Source organism: Amphiprion ocellaris, chromosome 15, assembly GCF_022539595.1.
Source record: "Amphiprion ocellaris isolate individual 3 ecotype Okinawa chromosome 15, ASM2253959v1, whole genome shotgun sequence".
NCBI classification, from domain to species: Eukaryota; Metazoa; Chordata; class Actinopteri; family Pomacentridae; genus Amphiprion; species Amphiprion ocellaris.
Genome location: NC_072780.1, coordinates 32,960,587 through 32,977,803, shown reverse-complemented (window position 1 = coordinate 32,977,803; position 17,217 = coordinate 32,960,587). Strand labels below are relative to the sequence as shown.

Here is a 17,217-nt window from a genome sequence, read left to right as displayed (position 1 = left end):
ATTACATTCAATCTGTTTTTGTTTTTTTTTACATTTTGCACACTGTATACATATTTTATTACATATTTTTGTCATGTTTTCATTAGGTTTTAAACATTACATTTTATTTTTTCCATGATAGTTTTAGTTTTGCATTTTGCACACTATAGTTTTCTTTTTAAATTTTTTTACAGGTTTTTTATTATTACTATCACATTCTTTTACATTGCTGAAAAAAATTAAAATTTTTTAACATACCAGATTAAAAAAATATTTTGTACATTATATATTATTTAATTTCATTTTACATTACAATGTTTTTACGTAATAGATTTTTTTTATAAATATTTAGCACGCTGCATTTTTCTCCTGACAGTTTATTAGCATCATCCACACTCTGTAGACATATTTTACATTACAAATATTTAAAATGTGTTTTACATAGTCGATTTTTAAAAATATTTTGCAAACTATACATTTTGCTTTTTTACATTACAAACAACAAAATGCACAATATTTATGTACGTTTTTTAACATAATTTTTTATGATAAGTGTTATTTTCTATTTTTTAATTCATCTTTCTATAAAGAAGATTAGCAGTAAATTGATTTATTTTGCTTTATTCTATTAAATATTTCCTTGTACAGGTTCAATAATCAGTTTACAGTCTGATAGAATCCAGATTTAATGTGCTTCATATTTATCCACTAAACTAAAGGAAAATGTGTATTTTTGTTTATTTTTTTCTTCTTTATGTCCAGTGTGTCGCAGCTGTAGTTCAAAAATACTAAATACTTCACACTAGTCCTTATTAAGAAACAGCAAAAAGGACGTTTTATTTGACGTATTTCCTCTTCAGGAAGTAGTTTGTTGAACTAATCAGTGTCTGAGGTGAATTTTCACATAAATATCAGTAAACAATTAAACCTTAAACCTTAAATATTTTCACATATCAGCTAAAAGTTGTCAGTAATCAGTTGTTTTTTGTCATTTAATTCTTATTTTGCTGTTATTTTTGTGCCTTCTCTTTGTTTTTCATCTTTTTGTGTTCATTTTGTGTCTTTTTGGTCATTTTTCAGTTTCTCAGTCTTGGTTTCTTTGTGTCTTTGTGGTCATTTTGCCTCTTTTTCCGAATTAATTTTTGAATTTTTATGGTCTTTGGTCATTAATTTGTGTCTTTTTCTCTTTATTTTCATCTTTTTGAGTTCGTTTTGTGTCTTTTTAGAATCTAAACTCACATTTTCCATAAAAAGTGTCAAATCTAACCAATATTTTTCCCACGTATTTGCACTAGTTTCTATTTTCCTGCCATATTTCTTGTAGTTTTTCCAGTTTTTTCATCTCTAGTGTTCCTCCTGTGGTTCATTTTAGATGGATGAAATGGATCCAGACTGTCTTTATTTCAGGATCTCTTCTACTTTTACTGAGTTCAGGTCACAGATTTGACCTTGTCTTTTTGTATTTCCTGCTGATTTGCATATTGGAACAGAAACAGTCGCTTGTTGACGAGCGGCTGCATTTTTTGGGCGTTTATCAGGAGCTGGCATCAATTCAAACATTTTAATTCAGAGGAACTGGAGGAGAGAAGAACCACACCTGGACCAGTTGCAGGAATCTCTGGATTTCTACCAGCTGCTGGTTTAAAAGAAGCAAAAATTCTGCTTTTTTTCAACCTTGAGATGATAAAATATGTTAATGCTGAGCCCAATATGAAGGAAAACCAGATTTTAACGACGATTAAATCAGCTTTATTCGGGTTATTAGTGTTTTTTTACTGGATTTTAACTGTAAATCATTTAAATCAGCTTTATTCAGTTTATTAGAGTCTTTTTTACTGGATTTTAACTGTAAATCATTTAAATCAGCTTTATTCAGTTTATTAGTCTTTTTTTTTTTTTTTACTGGATTTTAACTCTAAATCATTTAAATCAGCTTTATTCAGTTTATTATTCTTTTTTTATACTGGATTTTTTTAAACTGTAAATCATTTAAATCAGCTTTATTCAGGTTATTAGAGTCTGTTTTCGTGGATTTAACTCTAAATCATTTAAATCTGGGTGTTTCAGGTCATTTTTGCTCTTTTTTATTTCAACTTGAGTCTGATTTTAGTGCAGAAGTCTAATGTTTGTGTTTTTAAACCAGCAGATGGCAGCAAAGTTTAGATTTTATCTGAGTTTTTAGCCGTTGGCTGGAAGATGAAGGTGGTTTTAGAGCAGCAGCTCAGAGAAGCTGAGATTTATTCAGAAACATGAATTCTGCTCATTTCACATTAATTTTTTCATTTCTTTGATCATTTTGTTTCTATTTCTTTGTATTTTTTAGTCTTTTTTGTCTTTTTCTTCTCTTTTTGTGCTTGTTTTGCGTCATTTTGTATCTTTCTTTCTGTTATTTTGTGTGTTTTTGATAATTTTGTGTCTCTTTCTTATTTCATTTGTTGTTTTGTGGTTGTTTTCTTGTCATTTTATGTTCTTTTTCTGTCTTTTTGCTGTCATTTTGTGTCTCTTGTTCTTAGATTTTTTTGTCATTTTGTGTATTTTTGGTTGTTGTTTTGTTTCTTTTCTGTCATTGTTTTCTCTGTTTTTTGCCTTTTTGTGGTCATTTTGTCTCTTCATTCTTTTTCTCCTTTTTGTGGTTGTTTTTCATCGCATTGTGTGCTTTTTGTGTGTTTTGGCTGTTATTTTGTGTCTTTGTTATTTTGTCATTCTTTCTCTGGGCTTTTGTCTTTTTGTGGTTGTTTTGCTTCATTTTGTGGACTTTTGTGGTTAATTTGTGTCTTTTTCTCTGTTTTTCATCTTGTTGTGGTTGTTTTTTGTCATTTTATGTAAATTTTATGTCTTATTTTGCTGTTATTTTTGTGCCTTTTCTTTGTTTCCATCTTTTTGTGTTCATGTTGTATCTTTTTGGTCGTTTTTCTGGTTCTCTGTCTTTGTTATTTGTCTTTTTGCCAGTTTAGCGGCCAGTTTTCTGTCTTTGTTTTTAGTTTTTCTGTCTTTTTGTGGTTGTTTTGCTTCATTTTGTGGTCTTTGGGTATTAATTTGTCTTTTTCTCTTTGTTTTTCATCTTTTTGAGTTCATTTTCTGTCTTTTTAGAACATAATTTACATTTTCCCGTCATATGTCTCTTAGTTTTTTCTGTTTTTTTGCCCCAAGTGTTCCTCCTGTGGTTTATTTTAGGTATAAATGGATCCAGACTGTCTTTATTTCAGGATCTGTTCTACTTTTACTGAGTTCAGGTCACAGATTTGACCTCATTTCACGCCTGTATTTCCTGCTGATTTGCATATTGGAACACTAATACATGATTGCATGTTGGCAGCGTTTTTTCGTTGTTTATTTAAGGAGGTTTTGTTGAAGAGCTGGAGGTTTTCCAGCTCGTCGTTTTCTCTGAGACTTAAAACAACAGTTGGTGTTGAATTCCACCTTAAATTCCTCCTATTTCTCTTTGTTTTTCATCTTTTGTTCTTGTTTGTTGTCATTTTCTGTCACTTTCTGTTCATTTAGTGACTTTTTGTGCTCATTTTGGATCTATTTCTTTATGTTTTTCTTATTTTTTGTTGATTTTCTGTCTCTTTCTGCATTTATTTTGTGTCTGTCTGTTTTCTGATGTGGCTTCAGGTGGAAGAGAAACACTCAGACTGATGAATAAATGCAGGTTTTACGTTAAAATCTACTTTTTTCCCTGTAAATATGAGCTGGATTCCGATTTCTCTGGCTGTGAGGATCACTGACTGGTTTCAGGTGTTAATCAGATCTGAAATCAGTCCTCTGACCTCATTCTTTCACCAAGTCTGACTGACGGGTTCCTTCAGACACGAGCAGAATGTCAAACCTGTGGAGAATTTCCTTTAGTTGTAAAGCAGGACTTTAAGCCACACCTTGACCTGACGCCAGTCAATCAGCTGCTTCTTCACCTGCAGTAACCTTATTTCACCAAGTTTTACCTTCATGCTGTCAATATTTCCAGAGTTCCAGGATGTTATAGTCATAATTTAACACTTAGAAAATGGAAAACTCAAGATTGTGATACTGAAGGAAACCAATGACGTCTCCTTCTGTTCATTTAGTCTCTTTTTGTGGTGGTTTTGTGTTCATTTTCTGTGTCTTTCTGTTCATTTTATCTTTTTGTCCTAATTTTGTGTGTCTTTCTGTTAGTTTTTCATCTTTTGTGGTTGCTTTGTGTTGATTTTGTGTCTCTTTCTGTTAGTTTTGTGTCATTTTGTGGTAATTTTGTGTCTCTTTCTCTTAGTTTTTCATCTTTTGTGGGGGTTTTTTACATCGTCTTGTGGTGTTTGGGTCCATTTTGGTTCATTTTGCATGTTTTGTGGCCTTTTTGTGTCTTTTTCTGGTAATTTAGCATTTTTGTGCTCATTTTGTGTGTCTTTCTCTTTGTTTTTCATATTCTGTGGTTGTTTTGTGTTGGTTTTCTGTTCCTTTCTGCTCATTTTGTGTTCTTTTGCCCTCATTTTGTGTCTCTTTCTGTTCATTTGATGTCTTTTTGTCCTAATTTTGTGTCTATTTGTGTTTGTTTTTCACCTTTTGTGGCTGTTTTGTGTTGTTTTTCTGTCCTCTTCTGTTCATCTTGTGTTTTTTTGTGGCCATTTTGTGTCTCTTTGATGGAAATGATGGAAAATACACAAAAGTTAGTCAATAGTTCTTGGAAATGACTCAAAAGATGTGAAAAATCACTCAGATTGTTCAACAACAGACAAAGGTTGCCCAATATCGCATAAAATAACCCAAATTACTCAATAATTGCTGAAAATTACTTACAGATTGTCCTGAATTGCACAAAACATTATCAAAATTACACAAAAAATCTTTCAAAGTGACTGAATAAGGGATAATAATCAGAGAAACATGCATGAAATTAGTATAAATTGTTAAAAATGACATAATTAATGTACAGAAATCAGCTCTGAGGCTCAGAAATGATGGAAAAAGTCCATTAAAAAGAATAAATCTGGATCCACCTCTATGGACTTCAAGGACCTGGAACTCTGGAAATATTCCCAGTATGAAGGTAGAACTCTGATCATTAATAAAGTTACTGGAGATAAAGAACCAGATGTTCTGAGGAGGTCAGGAAGGAACTTTAGTCCTATTTAGTTGATTTTTTTTGTGCTGAATTTGAGTTTTTGTCACAATTTCATCTGTTTCTGGTCATTTTGGTCCTTTCTGTGGAGATTTTCCATGTCTTTCTGGCATATTTGAATGTTTCAGGGTAATTTTGGCCGTTATTGTGGTCACTTTACATGTTTGTTTTTGCCGAATTTGAGTTTTTGTTGCAATTTCACGTGTTATAGTAATTCTGGTCCTTTTTGTGGTAAATTTGGCCATTTTTGTAGCGATTTTATACCTTTCTGTGGTAAATTCACCTAATTTTTCTGGTCATTTTGGGGTCATTTTGCAGTAGTTTGGACCCTGTTTGTGGTAATTTTGCTTTTTTTTTGTGTTGATGTTGCGTCTGTTTGTGGTACATTTGGCTTTTTTGCAATAACTTTTCATCATTTTGTCAAGATTTTGAGTCTCTTTGTGGTATATTTACCTCTTTTTGTGGTGATTTTGTGTCTTTTTGTGCTGATTTTCTGCTTCTAATCTGGTAATTTAAACTATCAAACACTTGTTAAACCAGCAGAAATATTCCATCTTTCATTTTTTAGTGTCTCCTGTGAGTCAGTTTGTTTTACAGTTTACCTCTGAACTTTTCTCTTATGGAAAATGATCTATTATATTTGTAATTTCTTAGATTTCAGGCCGGATGCAGAGGATGTAGCCAATAAAAACAAGACTTTAATTGTTCAAACCTCTATAACTTTTACTCGTAGACAAACCAAAGGCTCCATCAGGGCGATTCTGGTTTCCTCAGTCTGTAAACTATGTGTGAAATGTTCTGAATGTACAGAAGGTTTATTACGGATGTTAACAGGTGCCACAAGAACATTAAAAGAGGTTTACACTGTATTATCGAACAAAAGAAGACGTAAAAGAGGAAAATTACGCCTGTTAACTCAACACAGATAATAATTAAAGAGAAATGTTGGAGAGCAGAAGTTTCATTTTTAACAATTTATGTGAGAACGACAGTTTAAATTCATCTTTTTGAGTTATGGAAACTTAACTAATTAAATTATGTTCAACCAACAAACTACATTGAGTTAAAGAAATTAAAGTCGTATTTTAAATTAGCGTAACTGGCAGCATAAACACAGTTTTTAAGGACTTTAAATTCTGTATTCAGTCAAATAAATGAACTAACTTCAACTTTAATTTGCTTTAAATCAATTAACGTATAAATTTTAGTTTAAATTACACAAAATATTAAGTTAATGCAACATTATTATGTCAATACAACTCATTAAAATAATGTTTACAGCTTAAAAGGTTTATATAAGTCAATAAATTTAATTTTTTTATAAATTTTTTTGCTTGCTTAATGAAATATATTGGTTTTATTGTCCACCGTTGAGTAGATTACTCATAAAAATTAGGTCGCTCCGTTGTGAAGTTGGTCAGAAGAGTCTTGAAATTCTCATATTAAGTCGGAAACATTTTGCTATCAAGCTAATTTCATTAAGTTTCCTCAACCTGAATTCAGTTTAAAATCAACTAATGCAGAAATTTTAGTTTAAAATACTCAAAATATTAAGTTGATGCAACATTATTCTGTAAACTCAGCTCATTAAAACTTATGAAGTTTATATGAATCATTGAATTAGATGGATTTTTATTGTTTTTTGCAGCCGTACACGTCCTCTGAATTACCTTTTAACTGCATTAGTTTCTAAATTTTCACCTGTTGTTTGTGTTTTACAGAAATAAAGACATTATTATGATAAACCGATGCAGAAAAGGAACAAATTGGTGCATAAAAAAATTATCAAAATGCAGGAATTCAAATTTTTGACACTCAAAATTTCCCCTAAACTGCTGCTTTATGCCCCAAACTTAATCTATTTTCAGGTTTGTTTTGTTTATTTGTAGGAAAATAAGCTGTTTAAATCATGACACTTAACTATTAGCAAACTTAATAATCTAAATCTAAACTTAATGAGGTGCTAAATGGCAAAAAAATTGCCATTTTCTGTATTTATTTTCTCAAACAACAGCATTTTCTAACACAGGACTTTATTTCTGGTAAATATTGTGAATTATTTTGGACATTTGCAGGATTTATATATTCAAAAGACAATTTTTTTTTATAGTTTACATGTTTGTCCTTCCTAATCCATGTTTGTTAGCTTGTAGCGGCTAACAGAGTTAGCACCTTAAAATAGCAGCTCTGCTTTAATGTTATTCTGGTTATTTTGTGTGTCTCTGTTCATTTTTCTTGTTTTTGTGCTTGTTTTGTGGCCATGTTGGGTGTTCTTTTCTTAGTTTTTTGTCTTTTTGTACTTGTTTACGCGCAGCTCCTTCCTGGTAATAACTGTGTGTGTTAGCATGTAGCAGCTAATTTTAGTTTGCACCTTAAAATAGTAGCTCTGTTTTAATGTTTTTTTTTGTGGTTATTTTATGTGTGTCGGTTCATTTTCCTTCTTTTTGTGGCTGTTATGTGACATTTTGTGTCTCAGTTTTTTTGTCTTTTTCTGCTTGTTTACATGTGTCTTCTTCCTGGTAAAAACCATGTTTGTTAGCTTGTTGCAGCTAATAGGATTAGCACCTGAGCAGCTCTGCTTTAATATTTTTTGTGATTATTTTTTAGTGCTGTGTCTCTTTCTGTTCATTTTGCATCTTTTAATAGTTTTTTGTCTTTTTGTACTTCTTTACATGCGTCTTTTTCTTGGTAAAAACCATGCTAATTAGCTTATAGCAGCTAATGCAGTTAGCACCTTAAAATAGCAATATAATCTGCACTAGGATTAGACCTGTGTGACTTTATGTTGATTTATTTTTGATTTATGATGTGTTAACTGCTCTTAAACTCTCAATAAAGTTGCTAAATGCAGTTGGAAGCTTCTGCAGAAACACAAAGATTTATTCATTAATCCCATAATGACTTGTAGAGAAAAGAAACAAAAACACGGGATATAAATACACTCTTTTCCCACTCAGATTCCCATAAAAACAATTAAAACAGTTGGATAAGTTCTGTAATTATGGATGAATCATGTTGTTGATCCCTATGTGGATTCTATTAGTCTGTTTGCTCAGTTTTGTGCATTTGTCATCCTCAATAATGCACAAAATGCTTTAATAGCTGTTTTCTTGGTGCAGTTTAAAGACTTTTGGCTGCTCAGAGGAGTTTAAACGTTTACTGAGGCAGATTTTGCTGCCGCCTTCGTCGTATAATTACACGAGGAGTTTTACATTTTCCACAGCGAGGGTTCTCAGTGTTCCACTCCATGTTCGAGGATAGATGTTCCAGGATTCACATCGCTGCAGTTCACCGAGTGTTTCAGGCCGACTGCCAGTCTGCAGGAAGCCTCAGGTGAAGGTGTGTCGGTGCAGAAATGTGCTCATCGTGTTCTCTTAAAAGAAAAAAAGGTGATTTATACAGGAGGTGTGAAAGACAACCCACTCTGACGTTTAGAAACCTCACTTTTTTAACCTCCTACTTTGAATATTTCTGACACAGATCGGCCTGAAAACAACCACAGTCCAGATAAAAGAAGGTCTGAGCTGTTCAAATAGTGATATTTTCCTAAAAAAGACGCATTAATTCAACATTTTGCTCTTTTATAGATAAGATTCACACACATTTTCTATCAAAATCTGCTATATATATATGAAGATCAATGCTTTAACAGCATCTGCTTAAATTATCATTATACTATTTTATTCTACATAATCAATGTTATTTTATAGAATTTTGTTGCTTTTTTAATCCTTCATATGCCAACTACTCAGGTAAATTCACACCTTTATTAAAACTGCAGGCTCTTAGCCCTTAATTAATTATTGCAAATCTGTTTATATATCATGGTTAAAAGCACAAGTGCTGCACGTTTTAGTCAGGCAACAGCTAAATTATGGAGTTAGCATCTTAAAATAGTAGCTCTTTTTAAATATTTTTGTTGTTATTTTGTGTGTCTGTTCATTTCTCTTCTTTTTGTCCTTGTTTTGTGTCATTTTGTGTCTTTTTCTTGGTTTTTTTGCCTTTCTGTACTTGTTTACATGCGGTTTTTTCCTTGTGAAAACCATGTTTGAGACACAAAACAACCACAAAGAGATACAAAATGACCACAAAGAAAAGCAAAACAACCACAAAGAGACAGAACTAATTTTTAAAAATTAGCAAAAACAGATGACAAACTACCACAAAGACACAACAAGATGCAAAACAACCGCAGAGACGCAAAATGGACACTAAATGACAAAACTGTGCAAAAATAACCACAGAGAGATGCAAAACAACCCTTAATTTTCATCTCTTTGTAGTTGTTTTGTGTCTCTGTGGTCGTTTTGTGTCTCTTTGTGGTCGTTTTGTGTCTCTTTGTGGTCGTTTTGTGTCTCTTTGTGGTCGTTTTGTGTCTCTTTGTGGTTGTTTTATGTCTTTCCGTGGTTGTTTCTTGTCTCTTTGTGGTTGTTTTGTGTCTCTCTGTGGTTGTTTTGTGTCTCTTTATAATTGTTTTGTCTCTTTGTGGTTGTTGTTTGTCTGTTTTTGCTCATTTTTTTCAGACAGAAAGAGATGCAAAACGGCCACAAAGTGATTCCTATAATTCTACACTCTTGTCAAGGACTTTAAGATAAGAAGATAAGATAAGATTTATCAGATTATTTATCACTAAGTGGGTAAATTTGCAGTTTAACAGCAGCGGAGGACAGAACAAACGTGTCGGGAACGTTGGTAGCGAATGAAGTTACTGATTTTAAAGCATATTTTCTCTTTTCTGTTGCTGATTTAAACAGATTATCTGCTGATTTTGGTGCCTGAAACACTAAAAGTGTGCAGATTTCCATCTCCTCTGATGATTTTTGCAGCCTCTTTGGAAGCATTAACTCCTAAAACTTCCACAGTCGCCTTTAATCTTCTTCTAGTGTCTGTCATCCTCTCAGGAAATTCTCCTGCTCTGACCTTTGAATAGTTTTGTTATGAGCTCTGTGACAGTTGATGACTGCACCGAGTCGGTATGTTGTTCACCATTTACTGTCGGTCGCCCACACGGAGCAAAAATGTGTGACGCTCAATTAAACGGAGTGATAATGATGCGACCGATCCTTTAAGCTCTGCTGCTGTAGAGCGGAAAAACACGGAAAGGTCGAATGATTCACAGACGGAGGATCAGAAGCTTGACTTTTAACAATAGAGCTGCTGTAACAGGCTGGAGTTCATGTTTAAATGTCTTTACTTTTAATTTTCAGAGCATTTAAAACAGATTTAAAGTCCAGGAGAGCAGCCTTAAAGTCAGGTTTTTGTAGAAACTCTCAGCTTCTTATCTGATTCAGTCGTGTTTACTTTGCGTGGCTTTAAATTATCAGCTGACTTGTTTTTTCTTGCGTCGTTTCTGTAGTAAATCTGCAGCTTCTTTCTGTCATTAACTGTCAGAAACAGCAGCTAACGTGAGTCAAACAGTCGTTTCAGTTGTCAGGAGTCTGTAAACTTAATCTGACATTTCATGCCAGTCCAGATATGGAAATCTGCTCTGTGTCATTTGAATTGTTTTCTGGGTCGCCACACCTTCATTCACAGCAGCAGCTTTTACTGCAGTCTAGACTGTTGAAGTTTAGTAGTTTTTATCAGTAACGTCATTCTGTCATCATGACATTTATGGTTTTTATCAAAAACATGATGATAAAATGATTTAAAAAACATGATGATAAAATGTTAATGATGAAAAATTCTAAAATGATAAAAACACATGAGAAAACTATGTTAATGATGAAAAAGATGAAGATAAAATGACATTAATGATAAAAAACATGATAAAATGATAATGATAAAAAAACAGGATAAAATGATGTTAATGAGAGTTTTTGTCATGTTTTATCATAAACACCATTTTATTATCGTAAACATGATGAATGTTTTTCGTGTTTTTAATCATTAACTTCATTTTATCATGTTTTTTTAATCATTAGCATTTTTTCAAGTTTATCATCAACATCATTTTTGAATCATACTTTTTATCATTATCATTTTATCGTTTTTTTATCAAACATAATTTCATCGAAGTTATATTTCGCTGATTAGTCATTCACATTTCATCATGTTTTTCATCATTAACATCATTTTATCATATTTTATCATTTTTCGTCATTAACACCATTCTATCATATTTTTGTCAATATCATTTTATCATCATGTTTTTTATCATTAATATCATTTTATCATCATGTTTTTTATCATAAATATAATTTCGTCGTATTTTTTATCATTGATGTCATTTTATCATCATGCTTTTTATTGTTAATATCGTTATATCATCATATTTTTCATCATTTCATCAGATTTTTAATCATTAACACCATTTTCTCATCATGTTTTCCTCTTTATTTCTATTTTTTTTCAGGTCCCTTCAGACTCCACCAGTCTTTCCTCCAGTAGTCGAGCAGGAATCGGAGGACATCATGAGTTTGGGCTACAGCAGCCTGAGCACCAAACTATCCTTCAAAAGCTCGTCTCTTCCCAGAGAAGACGAATCCAAGCAGCGCTTCCGGAAAGTTTCTCTGGTTGGCGACGGCGACGACACTCAGGACACGGTGGACTTCAATAAAACCGAGTCTGAGCCGGAGTTCAGGTGGAAGAACAGATTCCAGGGGGTGACTCAGTTCAGAGTCAACAGAGACGAGGATTTCTCTGGTCCACCTGAGGCACTGCAACACCTGAGCTCCTCCTCCTACTCCTCCTCCTCTGCAGAGCAACATGTGACCCAGAGCCAGGAGAGGAGGAGCTCTGAAGGCCGGGAGGAGCCAGCAGGTGAAACAGGAGCTCCCATAGAAGCAGCAGCTCAGAGGATCAGCGACCGACTGGAGACGCAGCAGCTTCCAGAGGAGCCTGAATTCAGCGGAGTGTTCAAGGCCATGCTGGTGGAGCTGGTCTCTGATCCTGCTGCTCCCCCCTCCACTCCCTCGGCCTCCCCCGAAGGACAACAACAACAAGAAGAGGGAGAGTCCCCCATCCAGAGCGACATGGACAGCCTGGTGGACACCCTGAGGAGCATGGGACCCTCCATGAGGCCGAGGACCACCAACCTCATCCGGCTGGCCCCCCCTCAGCTCATGTCCTCGCTGCCCCCCATCGTGGAAGACGCTACGAGTCCCGTCAGCGGCGACGCTCCTGACGGGAAGAAGATCCCAAACGGACTGTACACCCTGCCGGCTGACCTGGGACTCCGAGCCCCCAGAGACTCCAGGTCTCCTCTGGAGCTCATGAAGCAGAGCCAGGTATTCATCCACACTCCTGCAGGGTTTGCTTTAGAAAAGCAGGGAAATCAACTAAAACACAAATAGAAAAAGTTTCATTTGCACTTTACAGGTGCTTGTTTAGTTGTGCAATAAAATTCTTTGCTGATTCTGATAAAACAGACTTTTAAATGCAGTTTTTTCAAACCTGTCAGCATCAAAAATGAAATTCCAATAATGATAAGAAATGCAGAAACTAATGCAATTTTTAATGCCTTTTTTCCAAATCTGTCAGCATCATTAATTAAATTCCATTAATCTAAGGAGTGTTGTGGTGAAATCAGAAATCTCAAAGCACGACTAGACGTTGAAGTGGATCTTTGTGGCTCTCTTCTTGTAATTTTGGTGACTTCCTGTTTCAGTGTTATGCACATTCCTCCCTTCAGGACCAGCAGCTGCCTGGATCCAGAGGTCTGAACCTTCCTCTGAGAGGATCGACCACCAACACTCTGGTACTGAGGAAACCTTCTGACTCGTCTCATGAGGATTTACAGTCGGCCATGTTGAATGGGAACGGAGCTCTTCCGTCGTCTCGCCTCGACAACAGCGTCCTCTTTGGCAGCTACAGATCTTCCTCCATCGATCAGACACTGGAGAATGGAAAAGCCCATCGTCCGATCTTCCGCACCAGCTCCCTGCCAGAAACCAGCCTCTCCAACGACCGCATTAGCGTCGGCTCCAAGGACCTCGGCGACCCAGCAGGGACTCGCTTTGAGAGGTTGGCCTTCCTGGTGAACTCCTTGTCCCCCCAGTCGGGCTCCCTGACCGGAGCTGAAGATGGAGGTCGGATGAGCAGACCTCCATCGCTGGGCATCGGCTCTCCGCCCCACAGCAACAGTCCGACCCGCCTCCTCAGCCCCACCAGCTCCATTGACCTCCACAGGGCCTTCGGCGTCCAGGACTCGCCGCTGTCCCTGACCACTCCCATCCCGCAGAGGAGCTTCAGCAGCGACGGCCCACCGGGGGTCCAGACCTCGCTGTTCAGCAACGTTCACGGAGGGTCTCAGTTGCAGAGCCAAGAACCGGAACCGGACAGGAACTTAGTGTCAAAATACAGAGCGTTCCCCGACGCCTATGTGAGTATCCCCAGATCTCTGCATTTCTTTACCATCATAATACTTTAAGAATAGAATGAATCAGTCAGACTGGGACTCTACAGCTCATTCTTTACTGTTGATACCAAGTCCCGATCTGATATAGGTAGCAACCGGCACCATGACAAAGACTTCTCTGGTGTTTAATGACTTCTGGAGCTCTTTTGAGTAAGATAAACTAGGATTAACTAGGACAGAGTTCTTATATACCAATAGCATTTGAGGTCAAAACATGACTTTATTGACTTCAAACGGTAATAAAAGTCGAAACAAATGTCCACTGTGCTACATTTGGGGGTTTAACTAGCAACCAGGACAAAGACTCAAGTGGTGTTTAATGGCCTCTGTTAAGTTCACATCGATACTGATCAGTTAAAAAAATGCCTCGATCCTAATCTTTGAGAACAGATCACGACATCCTCGCTGATGTTTGCTTTGGTGACATTTGCATAAATAACAGATGAGGCAAGAAGTGACTTGAACACATTGTACTGCATGAGTTGCACAACTGTAATGTTGAGGAGACAAACGTGTCATTTATGTAGATTCTTAAACTTCCAGCTATGGGTGTACACTTTGTACAAGCACTTATTAAGTAGCAGGTTTCACTTCAGGGTAGAGACGTGCACACAGCCGATGAATAATGCATTTTATTTCCACCTCAAGGCACCAGACAGGCAGAATGCAGTGGTGGAAAACAGAAAAACATTTCTTCTCACAGTGTAGAAACAGAGATTGTCAGTTTGAGAAAACAAGATATTTTTATTTGAGCTTCCTAAGTATCAGATTTGATTGTCCGGAGGGTTGTGTGAGGTATGAAATACATCTATAGTGACACAATAAGAAAGACATCCTTGACCTATATTTCCAAAGCCCTGGTATCTGTATTTGCATATAGAGCAGACAAGTGTTATCTTCACTCTGATCAGTCCACCTCACTGCGGTTCAAAATAGACAATCAACAGGTGAGAGGGATGACTTCATATGTGGTTTGTTGTGATCTTGGAATATTAACGGTTAATCAGTTATTTTCTGTTTGTAGTTTGAGTTAATTAAAAACAAATTAACCAATGAGGCATGAAAGACAAACGATGTCAGTAAATGTATTGTAGATCAGCCGTAGTACCTCTTACTGTTTAATACTGTAGAGACCAGAGGAGGCGTCACTCAGACTGCAGTTCATGTTGGAAGCCGTGAGCATTATGGGGGTTTAGCTAGCAATAAACACCATGACAAAGACTTCTGTGATGGTTAATGACCTCTGGAGCTCTCAAATTTAACATAAAATGGGATCGACTAGGATGCAGTTCTTACAGCTCATTGGCATTTCAAGTCCAAATCATGAGTCCATTGACTAAAACAGTACTTAAAGCCCAAAACAAATGTCCACTTTGCTACATTTGAGGGTTTAGCTACCAATAAACACCATGACAAAGACTTCTGTGATGGTTAATGACCTCTGGAGCTCTCAAATTTAAGACAATGGGATCAAGTAGGACAGAAGTCTTATATGCTAGTGGCATTTGATGTCCAAATCATGAGTCCATTGACTGAAACGGCAAGAAAAGCAAAGACAATTGTCTACTGTGCTACATTTGGGGTTTAGCTAGCAAAGGGGCACTATGACAAAGACTTTTGTGGTGTTTAATGACCTCTGGAGCTCTTAAATTTAGGACAAACTAGGATCAATGAGGACAGAGTTCCCAGTGGGAGAGAGCATTGTGGGGTCCAGTTACAGTATTTTTTTACTGTGTTTAAATGAGCAAAATATCATTATTTTAAACACATTTGTCGACATTTGAAAGAAAATTTCTCCCTGCTTTGTTAAATTACAGATAAAGACAAAGAAAATCTGAGAAAATAGTATTAATTTACATGTTAACTGTTTTAAAAGAAGAGTCCAAAACTGCAAGTAATATCCACATCAAAAGTCTTTATTTTTTACAAATAACAGTTTGTTTAATTTTTAGGTTTGACCTTAAAGTTAGTGTTTTAAAAATGTATTTAAATCTGCAAAAATATCATTATTTTACACAAATAAGTCGATATTTGAAAAAAAAAATTCTCCCTGCTATGTTAAATTCCAGATAACTAGTAATATCATTGAAAAATAGTATTAATTGACATGTTTTCTGTTTAAAAAAGAGGCCAAAACAGTAAATAATGTTCACAAAAACAGCTACATTTAGGGGCACCATGACAAAGTCTCCTGTGATGCTTAATGACCGGAACTCACATAGTCTCATCAAGCTGACATCTACTATTGCTAATTTGAGATATTTGGCATGTTCAAGGTCAATAATAACTCTAGAAATATATAGAATAATGTCCACCGTGCTATATTTGTTTCACAATTATTAGTTATTGATTGAAAATGCTGCCGACTGTTGGTTAAGAAGAGGCAAAATAAATAATTTTTTAGCCAACAGTGAGGAAATTTGCAGTGGCAGTGCAACAGTGTCAGCACAACACTGAACTACAGTGATTTTGCACAGGGTAAAATCTGGATATTAAACATGTTCATACTACACACATTGTTCTGTGAGTCGTAATAATTCATATTAACTATTGAGAAAATTGGTTAAAATTAGCATCTCCATTGTGAAGACAGGAAATGTCCCTATTCCTGTGGTTTTCCTGGTATTTTTCCACACCTACTGCACCTGTAAAGCTTTGTAATTTAATATTGGCAGCCATTAAAACTGTAAAACAGCTGATCGTTCCCACTTTCGGTTCCCACCGAGCATCACAGAATCACATTAACGGGTGAGTTTCTAGCCTTCGCTTCGGACATGTTCCTACATGTGTGAAGGATTTAACCGATTAGGACGAGTCTTTAAGTGATTTTTATTGGCAGTGAAGATGAACATCTGTCTACACATGCCTGAACAACAACAAACTCTTCTCTCTTTCCTGTCTGCCGCTTGTTGTCTGCAAAAGCTCATTAACTCTGCATCGCCTCCTGTTTCACAAGTCGGCTACAAAAGCACAGAAATGCTTTTCTTGCTCGACTATCAATCATCATAAGTAACTGGTGTAGAGAGCCAACAGAAGGGAAGGTCCTCTGCAATAGATGCTTTGAAATCATGCTACTGGTGTTATTTCAGTTCATGCAAACACAAAAATTGTGTCAGCCATAATCTAGAGGTGTAACTTCAGTCAAACTAACGCAAATATTTGCAGTAATGCGACTCCACCAGGAACCTTTTTTTAAAAATCAAAAGTACAAACATGCTTCAGATAAGATCTAAAAGAAGTTTTACAGATTTGTTTTGGAATTCTTAATCAAGATTTTACAGCTAAACTCAGAGAAAATGCACACAAGAAACGTCAAACTCGTGCTGCAAATGCAAAAAGTAACTGTAGCACCATTAATGCTAATATTTGTACAAACGAGTGCTGCTTTTCTGCCATTTTCCTGATTCTTTTATTGAGAAATGGTGTTTAAATTTTTATTTTAATGAAGAATTTACAGACAAACTCTGGATAAGATGCAGAGAAAATGCACAAAAGAAACGTCATCAAACTTTTGTTGCAAATGCAACCCTAACTTTAGCATTATTAATGCTAATATTAGCACAGAGGTGCTTCTTTTCTGTGATTTTCCAGTTTTTTTGTTTGTTTTTTTATTGATGGAGTTTTAAACTGTCCTTTTAATCAGGAATTTACAGCTAAACTCTGAATAAGATGCAGAGAAAATGCACAAAAGAAACATGACCACAGCTAACATTAGTTGCTGATGCTAACTTCAGATGAAGATTCAAAAACCAAAGGAGAAATCTCTTTGCCAAAGTTTTTTTTTTTT

The 17,217-nt window shown here is 35.5% G+C and overlaps 1 protein-coding gene across 2 annotated transcripts in view; it reads left to right on the top strand.

The window, feature by feature from the left end:
- The window catches only part of crybg2 (crystallin beta-gamma domain containing 2), a 73,429-nt gene that overhangs the window by 28,807 nt on the left and 27,405 nt on the right, over nucleotides 1–17,217 (top strand). For both annotated transcript variants that reach the window (XM_055018102.1, XM_055018103.1), the window contains 2 exons: nucleotides 11,427–12,300; nucleotides 12,705–13,394. In XM_055018102.1, the coding sequence (XP_054874077.1) occupies nucleotides 11,427–12,300; nucleotides 12,705–13,394 (1,564 nt within the window). The remainder of the gene's footprint in view (nucleotides 1–11,426; nucleotides 12,301–12,704; nucleotides 13,395–17,217) is intronic.